The sequence below is a fragment of the Tribolium castaneum genome, chromosome 1, assembly GCF_031307605.1.
Source record: "Tribolium castaneum strain GA2 chromosome 1, icTriCast1.1, whole genome shotgun sequence".
Taxonomy (NCBI): domain Eukaryota; kingdom Metazoa; phylum Arthropoda; class Insecta; order Coleoptera; family Tenebrionidae; genus Tribolium; species Tribolium castaneum.
In genome coordinates, this window is record NC_087394.1 from 25,098,600 (window position 1) to 25,118,607 (window position 20,008).

General features: G+C 31.7%; 3 protein-coding genes and 1 long non-coding RNA gene across 6 annotated transcripts in view; 2 read left to right on the top strand and 2 right to left on the bottom strand.

Annotated features, from left to right (window-relative positions):
* The window catches only part of LOC655556 (uncharacterized protein), a 46,480-nt gene that overhangs the window by 26,155 nt on the left and 317 nt on the right, over positions 1–20,008 (bottom strand). The window contains exon 2 of the mRNA XM_008201288.3: positions 4,416–4,856. Within this exon, the coding sequence (XP_008199510.3) occupies positions 4,416–4,856 (441 nt within the window). The remainder of the gene's footprint in view (positions 1–4,415; positions 4,857–20,008) is intronic.
* On the top strand, positions 9,184–10,296 carry LOC103314681 (hypothetical protein). Of its 3 annotated transcripts, XM_015977939.2 has the most exons (5): positions 9,184–9,309; positions 9,357–9,551; positions 9,601–9,786; positions 9,841–9,990; positions 10,048–10,296. In XM_015977939.2, exons 2-5 carry the CDS (start codon positions 9,456–9,458, stop codon positions 10,180–10,182), a joined length of 567 nt encoding a protein of 188 aa, XP_015833425.1. In that variant the 5' UTR covers positions 9,184–9,309; positions 9,357–9,455; the 3' UTR covers positions 10,183–10,296. The 3 variants fall into 3 exon arrangements, with proteins under 3 accessions (XP_015833425.1, XP_015833426.1, XP_008199511.1); XM_015977940.2 differs by having other exon boundaries at positions 9,233–9,551; positions 10,032–10,296; XM_008201289.3 differs by having other exon boundaries at positions 9,234–9,551.
* LOC135267908 (uncharacterized) lies at positions 10,286–11,238 on the bottom strand. The gene is made up of 3 exons (XR_010336307.1): positions 11,083–11,238; positions 10,944–11,027; positions 10,286–10,707 (listed from the first exon to the last, which is right to left on the bottom strand). It is a non-coding gene; the product is annotated as an uncharacterized LOC135267908 (long non-coding RNA).
* Positions 14,610–20,003, top strand: Gk1 (Glycerol kinase 1). The gene is given in 4 exon segments (NM_001160241.1): positions 14,610–15,445; positions 18,498–18,814; positions 18,872–19,007; positions 19,635–20,003. Coding segments are annotated over 4 exon segments (1,551 nt in total). The 5' UTR covers positions 14,610–14,617; the 3' UTR covers positions 19,905–20,003.

The following is a 20,008-nucleotide window of genomic DNA, read 5'->3' on the forward strand; positions in this document are numbered from 1 at the left end:
GTACAGGATGTTTCAATTACAAAAAAAATAAAAGTCTTGGTAATTTTTTCGAAATTTGTTCAGTTTACACAATAGCCGTATTTCAAGTGTGACATTTTTCAGCATTTCACATTATGTAAAAACATTGCAACGAAACACGTTTGGATCTAGTTCACCGAATTAGACCGACCTAAAGTCTTTCCTAATTTATAAAAATCACTATAACAATGGCGTCCTGGTTTCGGTTCGTACCGTTACATTTGTGTCAAAACAGCACCATAACCTACTACCCACATGGACATGAACGATAAGTTTTAACAAACAATAAACTAATTATTGCAACTCATGTCGTAGATAGTTGGCCGTTAAAAAGCGTGAACAGTCATTGAACTGCACAAACTAAAATAGTTCTCGTATTCCTCCACACCTGAATAATTACGACCGTGAAGTTAGTTTTTTTTTCAAGGTTTATTGGAACTTTGATGGCTATCATTGTAATTCGCTTACATAAACGCGTGATAAAAATATTTTCGTTATTGACTAATTTAGCTAGTTGTTTTTTATGGCACAAGGGGGCCCGTGTGGGTATCATCGCATTGTTCTGTCCACTGAACTAAGCGATCGATATTTTGCAAACTGGAACGCTGTTTTAATTGATTCAAAATTGCGTTATGGGAATGTAATTTACGTAAGTGCATATGCAGGACCGTACTGTACCGTTTTGAACGGTCTCATTGTCGATTACGAACTTACATCACAAAGTAACGCAATGCTCATAAAGTCCAATTGACTAATTAACAATTATTACATAATTAGATTTACGTAAAACGGCTTTTAGGTGTTTTATCGCGAGTGTGATAATTCCAATTTTCCTCCCGAGAAAAAAATCGAAGACAACACGTTACGTAACGAGGCAAATAGGTAAACTCAAATCGTTATTCTAAGGCCAAATCAATAAATTGTAATCTAGTGCGTCACTAATTATAAATATTACACATCGAATTGTGGATTTTGTTACAAACTGTTATACAACAAACAAGTTAGACACGCCAAACAATATAAATATTGTTTGTCACGTAGTTTAAGTCATTACAGCCATATCTGTGTATAAATAATCACTTAATAAGCCTTACATAAAAGATTAGAGAACGCTCTAATCTAATTACGGAGGTCGTTCTTCCCGAGCGACAATTTTTATATAACTGATGGAAACTACAGAAAAACTCGATTTCCCCCAGTTCTAGTTGGCAACACTGATTCAAATTATCGAATTCACAGAATCTAAATTTATTTTTATCACACGAGTGGCATTTGCTAAATTTAATAAATAAATCATCTAATTAATCATTTCTAATGAGTGACGATAAGATGTTTATTTAATTTGGGCTTTTTTCGGAGAAACTGTCATTTCTGAATAAATTTATTTACTGATTTTATTTTATCCAACAAATTAATACAATTTGCAAAAACCCACAGCTCGTACAAAAACTGGTACTGAATAATTTCAAGCTGATGTGATGTGTTTTAATGGCTGGTAATGTTTATTACGTAACGATGTTTTAAATCGTAAACCTAAATCCATATTTACCGGTCGTAAATAGAACTCTCTGATACGATAAAAAACAGTTTTCAGACGCGCTGTTAATTGTGCCAAAAATTTTTCAGGCTTGGTGCTATACACGAAACTGCACTCGTTTGGTGCAATAAATCGAATTATTTCATATTTTTAGACACGTTTTTGTCAACAATTTGGAGATCCTCCACCAGTGGCGGTTCGTGAAAATTATTAATTCAAAATTATTGAAAATATATATAAAATTGAGAGGTTTATTAATTTTATTTATTATTAGCAAAAATTTTTTGAAGTCTGCATTGTTGGAAAATAATATTTTTTTTAATAACAATCTTATTTCTTATTTCAAAAAATCTATTGTTTTTTTTAATAAACCAGGTGATCACTTTAAAACCCAAACACCTAGCTATACAAAATATGATTATCCTTGCCTTTAAATATCCCTGTCATTTCTAAGGTGATGTTATTTTAAACAGTTCTAATGCAATTTAAAATGCAATGATAAATGTCCAGTTCGAATTAAAATTTGATTGCAATTAAAATGTTCTGTAGACCGGCTCTTATTTCAATTATTACTACCTTTATTTTTTTTTGTTGAAAACTTTTTAATTTTCAACTTTTTCAACTTCAACTATGTTTTGTAGATTGAGAGCATTTTCATTAATTTCTCAGTTTTCGTATACTATTAATAATTTTTCCCTTATATTCTATTATTCCATAGATACGATTAGAGGTAGTACACCTTTATTCTACAAGTGGTTACTATTGTAAATCATGTGATTTAGTAATTTTTTTATCTTACTATTAGAATAAAGTGGCCATTTGGTGATTTAGGTGATTTTTTTAATTATAATTGGTGATTTTGTATTCTGTTGATAATTTTTTTATTCTATCGGTAAAAAAATTCAACAAAAATTCCTCAATGTACCTATAAGAGAAAACGTTGTATTATACACGTAAAGAAAAGTTGGCATTATCTGTTCGTGGTTCCTTTCTGAAACACATCACTCGCAGATAATGAACAACTTTCCTTTACTTGTATAATAAACTACTATTATTTTAGACATTTTTGATTCGATTTTTGTTCCGTGTTTAAACTTTTTTCCAATATAAATTTTTTTATTTCCCATTTTGTTCGAAACTTTTTAATTTTCATGCGAAATTAGAAAAGATTCTTAAATTTTTGCCTACGCAATAAATCAATATAATTTTATTCAGTTTTATTAGATATTTTGACAGTTTTTAAACAATTATTAGTAAGGTACTGGATGCTGTCATGGACAGAGGTACTTCCATCATATGATTTTGACAATGACAGCGGCTTTTTGACCTTGAAAATTTTCCTTGTCAAATTGACTATAATGTCAAAAATGATATTTTAGGTTAATTTTTGTGTCAATAATTTGTGACAACCAACATGTGACACTGACACAAAATCTTTCAAATCTTGACACTTTTTTGGTACTTTTTCGAGATAAAAAAGCCGCCGTCATTATCGAACTCATATGATGGCAGTACCTCTGTCCATGACAGCATTCATTACCTTAGCTATTGGTACGATTAATACCTTTATCATTTTTTGTTTTACTGATATTTTTTATTTTCATTTCAAACCTAGATAAGTCAAGAACCAAATAGTTTTGAAAAAGTTCAACTATCTTTTGCGATTGATATTTTCATTAATTTTTCAATTGTTTTTTGTTTTCTTTAGAATTTCTATTGTAAACATTTTATTTAAATTATTTTTCTTTTCCCCGTTTTATCCTTTTTTTTTATACAGGGTGCTCAAAAACTGTCGCACCAACTCAGTGGTGTGTTATTGAGAAGCAAGTGCAGATTACGGGAAAAATGTTGAAAAAATTCCTAAAGTCATATTTTAAAAAATTTGGAGCTACAAACTTATTATGTTAACTCCTTTAGTTTTCATTATTCTTTTATGTTTTTATGTTTTCTACCAGGTAATCGTTCCGTAACAAAACAATGAATAATTATTTTTAAATTTACTATCAGATTTTAGCAGTTTTTTTAATTTAAAAAATTTAAAATTTATCCAAAAAATCACAATGTGTGGATGTGCCAACAATGGGAATTATTTCCTAGGAAACCGTTTCAAAAATAATTTATTTTTGTTGTTGATCAAATGCTATTGCGATCATGACTCTTAGACAACGTTGCCACATATCATTTATCTAAAATCCGTTATTTATCAATAACTTTAATACAAAGAATTTTTTTACTATTTTTACCTTTATATGTAACCAGTTCTCTACCACACACCATTGAGTTGGTGCGCCAGTTTTTGAGCACGCTGTATAAACCTCAAGTCGTCCTTCAATTTTCCATTTTGTTTAGAACTTTTTTCATTATCATGTGTAATTAAAAGTTTCTTAATCTTACGGAACGACAGCTTTTTTAAAACTTCTTTAATTTTTATTTCAAGTCTAGGAAGTTCTAAAGAAATAAAGCTTGAAAGTGGATCCCTCGCGACCAACCTTACTGAAAAAAATTACTGTAACTACTATTGATGATAACGCCAACCTGACGGCTCCTTGATAGTTACTTAATAAAAAATTCCACTACACAACAGTAGAATTTTTAATGCTTCATCAGTGTACATACTTAAAAAAACTCGTTAGAGAACTTGCTAACAAGAAGCAAATTAATAATCTTGTATTTTAAAGCAATTTTTATTTCATTTTTTTCTTCTAACCGTTTATATTTTTACTTTAATTTAATATTTCAAGTTTTTTCTCAGTGTTGGCAGCGCAACGAGCCGCCACTGCCCTCCCTGCTCTATTAAATTGGCCGCGATATGTAAATGTTACATCATTGTTCTTCCTAACAATTACGTAATAATATCTACCTGCAATTTTATTCGTATCTCTCCACTTGTCGACAAGGTCCTGCACCAGGACATTGACACACCTGTTGGCTGTGATTTCCGTGTCACAAATCCCACAAACGTCACAATTCTCCTGCAAACACCCGTAACAGAACGTGTGTCCACACTCCACGGTGACGGGTCCTTTGAGCACACTCCTGCAGAGCGGGCAGGTAAAAAGCTCCACGTTCCTGCTGGCGTCCATCGCGTCGAAAAGCGCGCTCTGAAGCCGCCTCACGCACAGCTTCTCCTTCTTGAGGCGGCCCTTGGCGCTCCGCAGCAGCCTCCTGCAGCAGCGGGCCCTCCTCAGCGACACCAGCACCTCGGGGTACCTCTGCAGGATGTCGTTGTGGTGGTGGTGCTGCTGCATCGTGGCATGTAGCACGTGAAGACGTATCGATCGATTTTCCGGCCACTTGCGCACTGGATTTTTCCGGGAAATCACTCCGATTATTCGTAATTTACGAAAAGGCCGCTTGTGTAAGTGGCAACGTTGTGTAACTCGTAACACACGGTCAACAATAAACAGACGCGAAAAATTTCGTGTTATGTAAAAGCTCGGCGTCATACGTTGAGCACATGGAGTCGACGGCGGAGGCAACCAGCGTGCCTTCTCGCGTTCGAGGCCAAAACTGAACTGACGCGACCGAGTGCACGCAGGATTAGGCGAGGGGCTTATCAGGGAACACCTGGTGCGCTGGGGGTCACGTGGATGGTTATCGCACCGACGAGGGATTAACGCAGTTTTGTTTTTCAATTTAGCAATGTTTGTAAAAATAGAAACTTGTTTTTCGGGACGGGAAATGATACAGAGATGATTCACTCGAGTGCATCCATGATTAACGAAAGTATTTTTATTAATAGGCTGATGGTGCATATGAGGACTTTTGAAGAATATGAATGTCATCTGGCAGAAAAAAAATAAGAACTACTGACCGAAGTTGTATCTATTAACAAGGGAAAAAACGGAGAAACTCAATTAGTATGATTAGGTCTCTCGTTTTTGACCTTTTTTCTTTATTTTCCTTAAATTGGTACAATATTAAAAAATATATTTTCGAATATGATATTCTTGTATAAAGGTGCTAAAAACATTACAGCAATATACACAAACCACAAAAGTCTAGGGATATTCGTAATTTTTTTGAATAATGATGTAATAAATAAAAATTTTAAAATTTTTTTAAAAACGAATTGCTATTTAACCGAATGAAACCCTTAATTTGCATTTTACTGCAAACTGGTCACCTTTCCTAAGCAACATATTTGTATCTGATAAGAATATTACTTCAGTCAATCTTCATTATTTCGGTTGGAAGACTTTATGATAAAATTGTTTAAATATTGGTAATTGTAAAAATAGTTGAGTAATTATTTTTTTAATATTGAAAATCTCAAAGTTAAAATACGAGTAAGTACAGTGATGGACTCCGGTTATAACAAACCTGCTTATAACGAATTTCCGGATATAACGAACTAAATTTGGCTCAAAATGTTACGCAATTTTCCGTTTACAGCGAACTTTTCACCGAATATTCAGAAATATGTTGGGGCTGATAATGACAAAGCAGCAAGAATGGTGTTAAGGGGACAGTCCCAAGAATCGGAGATAGGGCAAAAGCTATGTAAAAGTCTATAAAAGATAATTCACAAACGCTTCAAAATTTTTGAATAGAGTTTTCACGATATAAAGACATTTACGTTTCTAAAGTCACCTACTGTTTTAATTTAATTGTAAAAAAAATATTTTTTTAACTTTTTAAAACTATAGATGACAACAGTTTGTTTTCGGAAATCCATAAAAAATTATTAATTTAATTTTTGTCAAATAGTTTAAAGTTATATCTCTATTCGTCAAAAAATGCAATATCAAGTTTATTTACTTCACTAATAGGCGGTGACATTTAAGCAAATGAAATTCAGTATCTAATACGTTTCTCCGCCAAAAAAATCGGTGCAAATTTTTTACATTTTTGTCAGTTTATTTATGGGTGAACTTGTTTTACTTTTTTTGAATTTATTTGATTTTGAAGAGCTAAGCTCAAAGACCAGACTAATTTAAAATTTTTGTTAGTCCCCAATTTATTCGCTGACCAAAACTATAAATATTCGAATAATGCAAGTTGATTTATTTTGACTACCTATGTAAATGCTTTATCGAAAGCTACTGTATCCTTACTCAGACTTGCAATAAATTTTGACCATCTTAACTTGAACATTTATAATGTGTTTCCCACCCGCACAGTGGCACATGTTAGTTAAAATGTAAGCCAATTACGAACGAAAAGTTTGGCTTTTTGCGCCAAAGTTAAAAATAATTTTTCGCAAAAACTATAAATGTTAGAACAAAAATACAAAAGATAGCGAAATCTATTTGTAATTGACTATCAAAAAACAAATACCCAGAGTCGATCGTTAGAGTCTCATCTAGAAAGACACGTTTTTAATTACGATAAAAACAGAAAACAGAAAAAAGCTGTAAATAAACAAAATAAATAAACTTCGCCCCATAGGATTTGTATATTTATTTGTTTTTTATTTCTTTAATAAAGGCCTATTATTATTATATTATCCTAAGATAAAACGGTTTATTTATGGACGATTTTAAATCACATGTAGTCGATTTTGGTATTAGTAATCGGAAACGCTCAAAATAATTCCATATCTTATAAACCACTTGTCACAGAGCATTATAACTGATTGTAACGTGTTTCGCGCGTGATTTGATGACAGAAAAAACGTATTTAAAAAGATTTTGCTAAAACTGATGAGCATTTTGCGATTTTGCAGATATTGAAAATGCATGAACAATTAAAAAAAAACAAACGATTTTTTCAAACTCAATCTACAAACATTTATGCGTTAACTATCTATCCTTTGAATAAAAGAACACTGTTCTGGAAGTAACAATTTTTGAGACATTTGGACTAAATTGGAGAATGAGATTTCCAAACAATGCAAATAATGTCAGTTGCATGGTTTGATTTCCAGTTAATTTTACGTATTATATATATTTTTTTTCCAATATCTGAAATTTTTAATTTTTTTGCCTAAATTTAGCTGAGCCCATTTTACTCCAGCGTAGTATTTCAATGATTTTAAACCACTATTTTCAAAAAATATTTATCGTAGAACATTGAAACCTATAGCAGCGCAGGATTTTATGTCTTGAAAACCATATTTCAAAGATCTATTATATTAATTTTTTGAAGACTAAACCGAAAAACATTTGATGCAATTTTTTGAGTCTGAAACCCTCTAAGGTCCTTAGGAAAATAAGATCGTTGCCGATCCATGAAATAGACAAAAATAAAATTGAAAAAAAAAACATAAAAGATTCATAATTTTCAAATTGACTATTCCATTAATCAAAAAGTCGAAAACTGTGCAGTGACTATTATTATAAATTAAAATAATTTAATATTTGACGAAACTATGGTAATATTTTTAATACATTGGATTAATTCAGTTTGCTGAACGGAGTGCATAAATCTGCTTTATAAGGATTATGTAATACAATTTACTATTTATGTATATCTACATGATACTCAAAATATCACACTGTTATAGTAAAATTCTTGGTATTACTAAGCGATTAAACATTTCGTAATCAATCCAGATAATAAATATTAAAAATAGCCTCTTTTACGTAACTTCGATCGGTCAATAGAATCATTAATATTTAATTAAGCTAAGGCTAACATTGACAAAAATAAAATTTGATAGACCGAATTTAGCTCCTAATCTTAATTAAATATTAAATTTTATCACTGTTATGAACAGAAGCACAATTAAAAAAATTGCAATTGCGTATTCATTGTCAGTAAACCTGGAAAATATGTAGCAAATTGTGGGAATACTTCACTCGACAAATTAACGGTTTTATAACCGTTACACGTGTTATGTAAGAAACCAAATGTACACTGTCATATTACAGAACTATTTAAAATCAACGTGTGGGCGTATCAGAGATCAGCCAACGATCATCATTTTTCCACATAATTCACACACCGGACACGTTTTTCTCCCATTTAGAACGAAAATAGAAAATTTTTAATACTGATAGTATAAACTAGCTGACCTTACTTCAGTTTCATACTTTAGTAACACAAATAAAGTAAGAGTGCATTAACCAGTGTGGTAACTCTTACATAACTATTAGTTCATGGTCATGACTTTTTGTCTTGTGATTATATTATACCTTCACATTACAAAATTATCTGAATTGCATTTGAGTAGACTGCTGAATGATATGTTGAAGAAATGTAATTAAACGGAGTTACATAAAGCAGTGTACTATAAATAATATTATTATGTCTACAAAGTAAAAGAAGTAATAGCTCGCTCCGAGTTAAATAACTGTTTTTCTTACCCAATAAACAATTCTTACATATGCAAAACAGCTTTTCAATTATTTGAAGATTGATGATCCAAAACAAAACAAAAAATTCAAAGACGTAGAATAGTTAAAAAACAGTAATTATTTCGTTAACTGTGTAGTAAAAAAATTAGCCGCAATTAAACAAATTCTTGACAAAAAATATTTTCCAAAATTCTTGAGGACTATTTAGAACACTGATTTTGAAACTCATTTAGTCCACAAGTGCGCACGCTTGTAATGTTGGTTGCATAACATACCCAATCTCAGAAAAAAAATCTGCAATAACCATTTCAGAAAAATACAATGTGTACCTCAAAACAAAATTTACGTTTTAGTGCCAATTCGTAATGGTTACATAAAAATAGCTAGAATAAAAATAAAATCTTTCGGTCGGAAACACAATCGGTACCGGGCGCATTTGTCCCAACTTTTGACAATTGGCAGAAACATGGCGTTGACAGCAAGAAAATTGTTGCTTGTGTTTTTAAATTCTCAGTAAGTAGGAGTTCATTTTCCAACAAAATTATCCGTCTTGTAATCAGTGAAAAACGCCTGTAATATCACGGCTGCACAAGCAAGACACCATAACACCATAAAGAACGAAAATTTCGTCAAAGTGATTGACTTAAATTTAAACAAAAATGAGCAAAGCCACTGATTTTTCCGAAAATGAGGATGATCCTGCAGTTTACGAAAGCTCTGGCTCCGAGTGGGACAGCGACACCGAGCTAGAACCGGTCAGTAATGTTTCAAGTTGTGGAATCAACATAAAAAATAATGTCTCAGGTGAAGAAAACAACGCGCCGAACGTCTTGTAGGGTTAGCAAAAAGCCTCGTCTCAAGTCTGAAACAAGTAGTGATAGTAGTGAAATAGAAGACGACCCGAAACCGAGAAAAAGAAATGGAGTTAACAAAAAACAGAAAACTGAAGTTGATCAAGAAGAAAAAGTAATCAACGCGAAGGATTTTTCGGTAAGTACTGATTTTCATATTAAGGAAGGTAGCCTTTTGTTATGTTCTTTGTAGACTGGCTCCTTTGTGATTCTGAAAAAAGATGCACAAGTGGGTGACCCCAAAAAACACCCCTGCATTTGGAGGATCGATGGAAAGGCTTTATTACAGAAATATGAACCGTTTGAAGAGGAGGGAAGAATTAGACACAAAACTTCATCAATTGTAAGGCTTTTGCTTAACTGCGTTTCAAATTTTTAATGAAGAAATTATTGATTACAGTATACAGGGTGGTCACCTTTAGAAAAAGATTTGTACGCCCCTGTCACAGTAACCGTAAAACAACACCGTAACCATATTCTCATTGTTGATCTTGACTGGGAAAAATTAAAAGAGATAAATATGGATAGCGACTAACGAATATATAAACAATTTTTCGATGTTTTTTAATTAAGTTTAATCATGTTTTTTATTTTATTGCGTTTTCAATAGTTTTTTTCTCGAATTAAAATAAAAGTGGTTTAAATTACACTTGGAAAGTTTATTTCATCATAAAATAATTAAATACTATACATATAAAAAATACCCATAAGAAATTAAAAATATACTCTTTTTCATATTAATGTGCATTGAAGTAGGTGTTGCAAAATTATTCTGAATTAATACAAGGTGGCAGGCATAAAAGACTGGGAGAAAAAAAATGTTGGCATTAATTTAAAGGTGCGTTTAGACTTCCACAACCTATCGGACTCACAATAATACGAAAAATAATCAATGTGTTGTGTTGTTATGCTTCCTCTAGTGTTTTTGCCGGAGTGTAAGAGCCAACAATAGGTGTGTCTAGAATGGCTCTCTTCATCACAAAGAAAATTATAGCTCCGACAATAATTTCGCCGAGGCCTACTAGTATAACAACAGCCCAGGCGGGAATAGGGGAATCACCTAAAAATACCACATTAGAAAAAAGACAAATTAATTTTAATGGCGATGGTATATTGCGACACGAACTGAGATAAATATTTCCGAGATAAGAAAATGGATTTATTGATGTTTTTACGCAGAAGCGTAATGTTTCTAAATAGGCGCGGCGATGATTCATACTTGTGATTCATTTTTTCCGAAAAAAAAATCAAAAAATAACGACTTTTTCAAATTTATGAATTGTCATAAGTACTTACGCAAATACGTCCTAGTCATAGCTCTACGGCCTTTGAGAATTGTCCTTCTAGCTTCAACTTGCTGAGATATGATTACAGCAAGGACTGGAGAAATTGAAGATTTGAAATTATTGTTTTCAAATTAAGCCAAATTACTTACCCAGAATTACAAAAAATGATTTTGAAAGTTTGCAAAGCGCCATCGCGAAATTTTTGTATTGTTCACTCAAACACCACACTATAGACACAGTTGTTTTATCTTATTCTGATCTTATCTTATCAAATGATAAGTTTTAATGAGAAATCAACACATTTTCACACTTGTTGTGAAACGTCCAATCACTTTTTGCCGCATTACAAGTTTTAAGAAATATATGTAGTTATTTACCTGTGTTATTTACAAACAGGCTGATTCTTTTAGAGCCTACATTAGAAACTTTTTAATTTCTAATGGAGCTAAAGCTTTAAAATTTTGTGTACGATCCAAGTCAACCATTCTACGTTCAACTAAAGTATTTTCAAAAAATATAAGAAATAGGTACAGGTGTACGTGTTCATAAAAGTCACCATAAATGTCTATGTTCTTTCGATCCCTGTTAAGAAAATAGTGTCGTTCCATTTGAAAAAACTGAGTTACAGCCGTTTTTTGATAACCAATTTAAACAATCAAACTAGCCTTGAATTTTGACAGTTGACAATTTTGAAAAATCTAGAAGACTCTTCGAACCTTCTGTTATCTACCCGTGAAAATGAAAATTATAACAACAAAATTGACAAACAGGGTGATTTTTTAAAAACGAACCACCCTAAATATCTTAAAAAATAAACAAAAAATTGTCAAATACTAAGACAAGTCAATTTATATTTTCAGGGAGACACCTTATAGTGTATTTTTGAAAGTTGTAACACCAACTCCCTTTGTAATACACACAACCCCTTTAGAATTTACGATACCTCAAATGACGAAAGGTATTTTGACCAGAAATTATTATTACATTATATCACATACAGTGATGGTTATGAAAATAATTCCTTTTATTTAGTAATTAAACAATTGTATGAAATAGCGTTTTAGCAAGTGTGTTTTCGAGATACTCGTACAAACAGATGTATTTTATATATATATCTAAAAGGCAGTGTTTTCTGTGAATTTTTACCACACTACAATAATTGTAAAAATGTTGTTTGAATAGGTGTTAATCGAATGGTCGTAATTTTATGCTTACAAGTTACAAAGCCAAAAAGGATATTAGAAATAAAGTTTTTATTCCAACTTGTTACATGACAATAGTTTTTTATGAATGGAAACTACAAAAATTGAGAAAAATCATTACGGTGTTGGTGTTGTCGACCGTGGTGAACTTAGAGCACGCATGTAACGCGGTTTAAGTGCCTGATCCACAACCAAAAAGTATAAAATAACGAATAAAATCCCTCCAACAATTAATTCTCCAAGTCCAACTAATAAAACAATAGCCCATGCAGGAATCGCTGGATATCCTTAGATGAAAAAACAGTCACGAAATTATTACGTATACATCTTATGCTTTACTTACTATAGTAAGTTCTTGTCACAGCTTTTCTCCCTTTTAAAATTTTTCTCCTGCCTTCAACTTCCTGTGATATAGCCAAAAGTACCACTAAAATTTATTTATGATCAAATTCACTGCACACTTTTAGCTGTACTTCCTATTTACCTAATATGAAAATAACAAAACGCACAAATTTTGTGCTTGTCATATTTAAACAGAGTGAATTTTAATAACTTCCACCGTAAACTGAATCACTTGAACAATGAAGAAGTTTGGCTCAAATTGTTATCAGTGTTTAAATTTAACAAGAAATATAGGTGAGTAAATATGAATGGCGCAACAATAACACTGAAAGAATGTTAATAAGATAAGGAAATTATTTTTCATCTTCAGCTGCATGGTGGGAATCAACAAGTTAGTATCACCCCTTTACAGGTTGATTTTTTATTTATTACCCGGTTTTAAATATTAAAAAAATTATTAAATGGCTTTTTAATATAAAATAAGCTAATACTTAAATTATTTTTGTATCTCCTAGTATATTTTGGGCTATATTCAACTCTCTTCTTTTAAATTGGAACACGCGGGTGTGTCAAATAAGAACACCATAAAAGAACAAGATCAAATTATGTGTTAACTGAAGAAACCAAGTTAAAGATTTTATGTTATGCGGAAGAAAACCCGATGTCTTCATTAAGAATTATTTGGAATCTCGTATTCTTCAGTTAGAAAAGTGTTGAAAAAAAAAAGGAAATTTAATTATAAACCGTATAAATTTACGAATCACCAGCTACTGAGTAACGAATATAAAATTAAAAGAACCGATTTTTGTGAAAGAATGTTCAATTTATTAAATAAAAATGAAGAAATATTTAAAAAAATAGTGTTTGCAGACAACGCATCATTTGAACTTGATGGTGAAGTAAATTCTCAAAATTATCAGTAATTCACTTATTCGTCTATATACTTTTCCTTTATTATTCTGTTCCTTACAGATATTGGTCAAGGACAAAATTTAACGCCTCCAAAATTTAACAAGAACACAGTGCAACCGCAGGGTTAACGTATGGGCAGAAGTTGTTAATAATACACTAATAGGCTCATTTTTCATAAAAAGATATTTAAATTCAGTTAAAATAAGTTATTATTCTTTTACTTGTTACTGTTACCTCAATAAATTTCACAAAATCTAATTTTTCACTGTTTGAGAATTTTTGATGGCGTACGGTATAATTAGTTGCATATTGTGTTTTTTCAAATTGAACATAGGAAATAATAGATATGTTCAAAGTTAAAAAAATGTCCCTGTATACTTTTCTTTACATACTTTGGAAGATATTAGTTTTTACTTTTACTAAAGATTTTTATTTAAAAAAATATCAAATTTAAAAAAAATAAAAATTTTAAAAAATGTTGACTATCAACCATCACACCCAATCTGGCTTTCGATAAAGTAATTGTTAATTAAAGTATTATTTAAATGTTTATATATTTTAAAAATGCTAAATAAGATAGCTAGTTTTCAATATATTAACTAAATTGTCAATTAAGTATTTTTAACTGTAGCTTGATGATGGTACTATGGTTACCGAAACGTCCGTACATCCAAATGTAAACATTTTTGTAAATAAATAAATTGTTTAAGCCATAATTTCGAATAATATTAATAACAGGAGAATAGATCAGATTAATATTAAACCAAATTACTCAACGTTATCAGAAAAAAATAAAGTTAATAAAAGCAAGTTGTAATGTACTTTTTTGACACAATCTTTTATAGTCACCCGGTATTAAAGCAATTTTTATTGCTACATTTAACTTAATAAAAACAGTAGTTCGTATTTTTTTCTATTCGATGGTTTTACACCATTCCGAATGTAATCAAAATACCATCAACCTTCAAACAACTCCGGCGACCTTGGCCTAGTGTCGTGTTTTCCTAGTATTTTTTGATTCGTGTCCACATTTCCTCTTTTATGTACCCACACATTAAATGCGTTTTTATAGCGTTCCATCGCCTTTAATACCTTAATAATTGACGCTAATTACCACAGAACAAAGGTCAAAAATGTTAGATAACAGATTAAATCTAGCCAAAAGTCGTACAATCACACAACTTGTGAGGTTAAGATCAGTTGTTCAGAAGACAATAAGCCCCAAATCATGTACCACAATACCAGCAAAACAGGCCCTTTGGTGGGTGCGATAGATGAGGGAACCTCCAGTGCAAGATTCATCCTCTTCAAAGCTGGAACCACCCAAGTGGTAGCTTCCCACCAGAAGGAATTATCCCAGATTTACCCCCAGGAAGGATGGGTGGAGCAGAACCCCATGGAGATTTTGGACGTGGTGAACGAGTGTATCGAGGCTACGATTGATAAATTGATCGCTCTGGGGGGCACCGTTAACGATATCGTAAGTGTGGGGGTGACGAATCAAAGGGAGTCAACTATAGTATGGGACAAGACAACTGGTGAGCCTCTTTATAACTCAATAGTTTGGTTAGACGTTCGGACGTCGACCACCGTCGATCAACTCCTCGACAAAGTTCCGAACAAAACAAGGAACAAGAATTATCTGAAACCGCTGTGTGGTCTCCCCATGTCGCCCTACTTTAGTGCCGTTAAGCTCAAATGGCTCCAAGACAACGTACCTAAAGTGAAAAAGGCAATGACTGCGAAAAATTGCCTATTTGGAACTGTGGATTCGTGGCTGATTTGGAACCTGACAGGAGGCAAGGATGGGGGTGTCCATGTTACTGATGTCAGTAATGCTTCAAGGACCATGCTGATGAACATAGACACACTAAAGTGGGATCCAGTCCTTTTGAATTTTTTCGAATTACCAACTTCCGTTTTGCCGGCGATTAAGTCCAGCTCGGAAGTGTATGGGAAAATCAAGGAGGGCGCTTTGCAAAATATTCCGATTTCAGGGTGTCTGGGTGACCAACAGGCTGCTCTCGTGGGGCAACAATGTCTCGACAGGGGTCAGGTCAGGTCAAAAAATAAGTAGTATTTTTTTGTAATCAACTGTCTCAAAGCCGTCAGATTGGCATTACCGAGATTGCCAAAAATAGTAACTTTTTCGAGTTAGGGTTCGACCCATTTTTTAACAATCTAAAAATTCAAAAAAAAAAACATCAATTTTAACGATTAACGAATTCATACTTAATAACCGCTTAATCTAAGTTCATATGTTTCGATTATTAAATATCTTTGGTCCGACATGAAAATGTAACATGCTAAAGTTATTTTTTTTTTGTAAACAATTAACATGTTGGTATGAACCAACGACTTTGCAGTTATTTGATGGCTGTTAGCACGTTATTAGTTTGGCAACGTCAAACGTATAAATAATTTTCAATTCCCTGTTTATGCGTTTAGTTCAATTTTTCCGTGTCATTCTCGTCTTTATTAGTTGGCGTTTTAAATTTCATAAAAATTCGTTGACAAATATCTGAGCTCGAAAATCTTAGATGAAACACCCTGTATATGTAAATTCAAAATTATGTAGCATTAAGCAGAGTAACACAAAAAACGCGAAAGAGGTTTCGTGTGCAAAAGAAAATTTTTGTTCCAAAAAGTCATTTTAGACATTTTTTAAAAAGAGATGTTATTTTGATATGCCATTCGAAGATTTATAAGTTTATAAGCATATTTTCCAAGTTTTTTCTGGGGATGAACCTCCCTCAAGAAACTCGCAAAACTTTTAACTTTTTAAATAATAAATTTTACCAAGTTATACCTGTTTTTTATTTAATAAAAAACTTTTATAACTTGAAATGGTAACAAGTTACTAAATTAGTTGCACCACAATGAATTGTTAAATAAAAAACCAGCTATCTATTAAAAACTTTCTGGAAAAATTATTTCAAAATAAGTTATTAGTTATGTATCGTGGTTATGTTATGACTGAAAAAAAAAGCCAGCAGCTAACCATTTTTTGGTTGCTAACAGTTGACATAAAAATTCCTATGACAAAATATTCTTTAATACGTTATCCCAGTAGTATAGTTTGTTTTTTGTTTAAAAGACCCACTAATTTTAAATAATTTTTGTCTCTTACACAATTTTCGTAAGGGTTTTAGTTTTGGAATAAAAAAATAATTTAAGTCAACGTGTCAAAATTTTGGTCATTCGCCTGTTTTAATTATTATTGCTTTTTAATTTATATTTTTTTCTTTTTGGCTTCAGTTCCTTTAGGCACGTGCATATTAAATAACAATAATATGGTTATCTATAAATTTAATTCAAAAATATGAATTTTTTCACAAAATTATTATTATCGTTTTGGAAAAATTAATAATTACATTTATGGTAATTAAAATAAGAACTAAGGGGGTCATTCACGAAACTCGATAACGCTCGGTAGTGTCAGATAACTTGCAATCGTCGTTAAAGTAATTCACGAAAAAGTTGCAAATTACTATCCATAGCAACCGTTAGCACTCGTTAAAGTAATTCATCAAAACTTAAATTAAATTAAATTAATTAAACCAAAAACAATACAAAAATTGTTAAAAATTAATAGATTTGTCGGATAAAGTATAACAAAAATATTTACAAAAGTTTGTCCAGTTGCTATTAGGTGAGTACTTTATTTATTATTATTATTTTAATTAAAATATATAAGCATTTACCCAGTAAAGCATATTTGCCTGAAGAACAGTTTAACAAAAATTTTAAAACAGTAAAGTTAAAATAAAAAAAAATATTTCAATAAAAAATGTTTTCATAATATGTCAGAATTTTATACTACTACAAATATTGTGATAAAAGATATAATTCTTAAATTAGAAAAAACTGTAATAGTATTTTATTTTCATAAGTAACTTTTTTATTCATGTCTTTTATTATGTGGGTGTCTAAACTGTGTTTCTAGTATAAACGAATTTATTTGTAACATGTAACATGTTTAGTCTTAAGTAAATATACTATAGTAGTTACTCAGCTTTAATGTTCTTGTACTTTTTTCTTTGCCTAATGGATTTTTCTGAATAAATCATAGTATTATTAACACTAACAAAAAAAAACTATTAAAAAGTTAGATACTAATATAAATAAAAAAGGAAAATAATACAATTTTTAAACTTTGGTGCAAATAGAGTTTTGTATACCTTCCAAAATATAAAACCCAAATAAAAAAAAGTGAAATCAAGTCATTCGTAAACAAGTAAACTCTAAATAGTCTAAAATTTCAATTACGTATTAGCTGTTTCAAAACTATAAAAACGCCAACGTCGCATTTACTACCGAGTTATTTTTTCAAATAAAAATGATAAAATTGTAAAATAGTTATTAGTAATTAGATCTCTCATTGAAAGTATGCATTACATTAGCTATTATTCTTCTGGAGTGCATGAATAATTTAAAACAGCTAGTTTTTAGAGACAATGCGACGTTGGCGATTTTATAATTTTGAAACAGCTAATAAGTAATTAACGCCCTTAAAGTTTTGTTAGACAATTTTTTTTAAGATTCTCGCAAAATGGATTCTATACATTTCTAATTTTATTTTGAAGATGTTGTTCTATTGATTTTTCCATATTTTGGACCACTATAATCACTATTTATTTATATATACTCAGATCAATAATCTTTTGTTTATAAATTCAATTATTAAATGAAAGATATGGAAGATTTGATTTTCGCCGATAAAATCAAATAAATAAATGGTTTCTTTGCGTTTGGGATTTTATTTTATAGCTGCTGTTTTATTCTTCGATGTTTTGGATCACTATAAACACTATTAATTAAAATTAATGTGAATTTCCAAAATTTCGCCAGTGTAAGTTAGTAGTTCTTTAAACGGGCAAAATTGTTTAAAAAAGCGACTTACACTAGAGACTTATTACACCTAAATAACACTGGGAAGTGAACGAAAAGGAAAAAAAACTGCTGTAAATCATCTACGTAACCTATAGAACGGTCAAAAATTGGCCCCGAATTTTTTTCCCATCAGAGCTTTGCCACTGAGAGTTGATTATAAAAAACATGAACTATACCTTTTAAATTAATTTTTAAATTAACACTAAAAACTCTAGGCTAAGGCTACTTATGGCACTGGCTGCTTCCTGCTATACAACACAGGCAAAGCAAAAGTAGACAGCGCTCATGGCTTGATAACCACTGTGGCTTACCAATTGGGGCCTTCCCGGCCTGCCACTTACGCCCTTGAGGGCTCAGTGGCCGTGGCCGGGGCTGCCCTAAACTGGCTTCGAGACAACTTGACAATTTTACCAACTTTCGGCGAAGCCCAAAGCTTAGCAGAAAAGGCCGAACTTATCGAAAGTGGCGAAGTGTATTTTGTTCCTGCTTTCAGCGGCTTGTATGCACCCTATTGGCAACAGGACGCTAGAGGGTTAATCATTAATTAATTCTCCTCTTGATTGTATGTTAACAATAAATATTTTTTTAGAATAATTGTCGGTATTACGGAAGACACAAACTCTAATCATATCGTGAGGGCCACTTTGGACGCTGTTTGTTTCCAAACGAGGGATATTTTAGAGGCAATGAATAAAGATTACGGGGCGCCTCTCTCACATTTAAAAGTAATTAAACTCAAATTTATTTGAACTGTTGTATTGGAGGGCTATGATCGTTGATCAGTGTTACTAATTGTGTAACTCAAACTCAAACACGTTAAGATATAGAAACATTTTTTCATTAGACAAAACAGAAATAACATAAAAACTTAAATTCTCTCTTATTATTCTTATTAAAGTTAATTCTACTCTTCGTCAAAATCTCAAAATTCTCTAGTTTCGCTAAGAATTATTCCCGATTACTTTTTAGCATTCTTTCTCAACATTTTTTATAAAATTTTCTCAAGATTCTTCTCTGATTTTTTTCTAAAGCCTTTTCTAGATCTGAAATCTGAACCCTTCTTTAGATTATTTTACGAACCCATCTTTAGATTCTTTTATAAAATCTTCTCTAGATTATTCTTCTTTGGACTTACTTTATAGACTGTATTAAAAATTCTTTTATAAACAGACACTGCTAGTACATTTAAAAAAAAACCGCAGCTCAGTTATTTTCAAACATCATCGTCATTTAGTAAAAAATAAAAAACCCTATAAACCCAAAGCTGCCAATAAAAATTTAAAATACAGAGCCTATCCAATGCCAGTTCTTCAAAGAGAATGACTTTTTTCAAATTCGGGGTTGTTTTTTAGGTGGATGGGGGCATGACGGCCAATTCTCTTCTGATGCAGCTCCAAGCCGATTTAGCAGGAATACCTGTCATGAAGTCAAGTGTGGCTGAAAGTACGGCCCTAGGGGCTGCGATGGTGGCTGGGGCTGCAGTCGGCTGTTGGGACATTGAGGGGGCACCGTTGGACATCCCAGCTTATAAATGGACCCCCAGATATAGTGAGAATGAAAGAGATGTGAGGTACGCCAAGTGGAAGATGGCGATTGAGAGATCCACAGGATGGGATATTTAAAGTGTTTTAATGGTTATAATCAGTTTTTGTTGACATATTTTTATATCTATTGGAGGGCTGCGTGTTATGTTACTTTAGATTTTTCAGAGATAAGACTTTGTTAC

Coding starts and splice junctions, on each gene's coding strand:
- LOC103314681 (XM_015977939.2), top strand. CDS start 9,456: ATGAGCAAAGCCACTGATTTTTCCGAAAATGAGGATGATCCTGCAGTT. Junction 9,787..9,840: donor TCAACGCGAAGGATTTTTCG/GTAAGTACTGAT, acceptor TGTTCTTTGTAG/ACTGGCTCCTTTGTGATTCT. Junction 9,991..10,047: donor GACACAAAACTTCATCAATT/GTAAGGCTTTTG, acceptor TATTGATTACAG/TATACAGGGTGGTCACCTTT.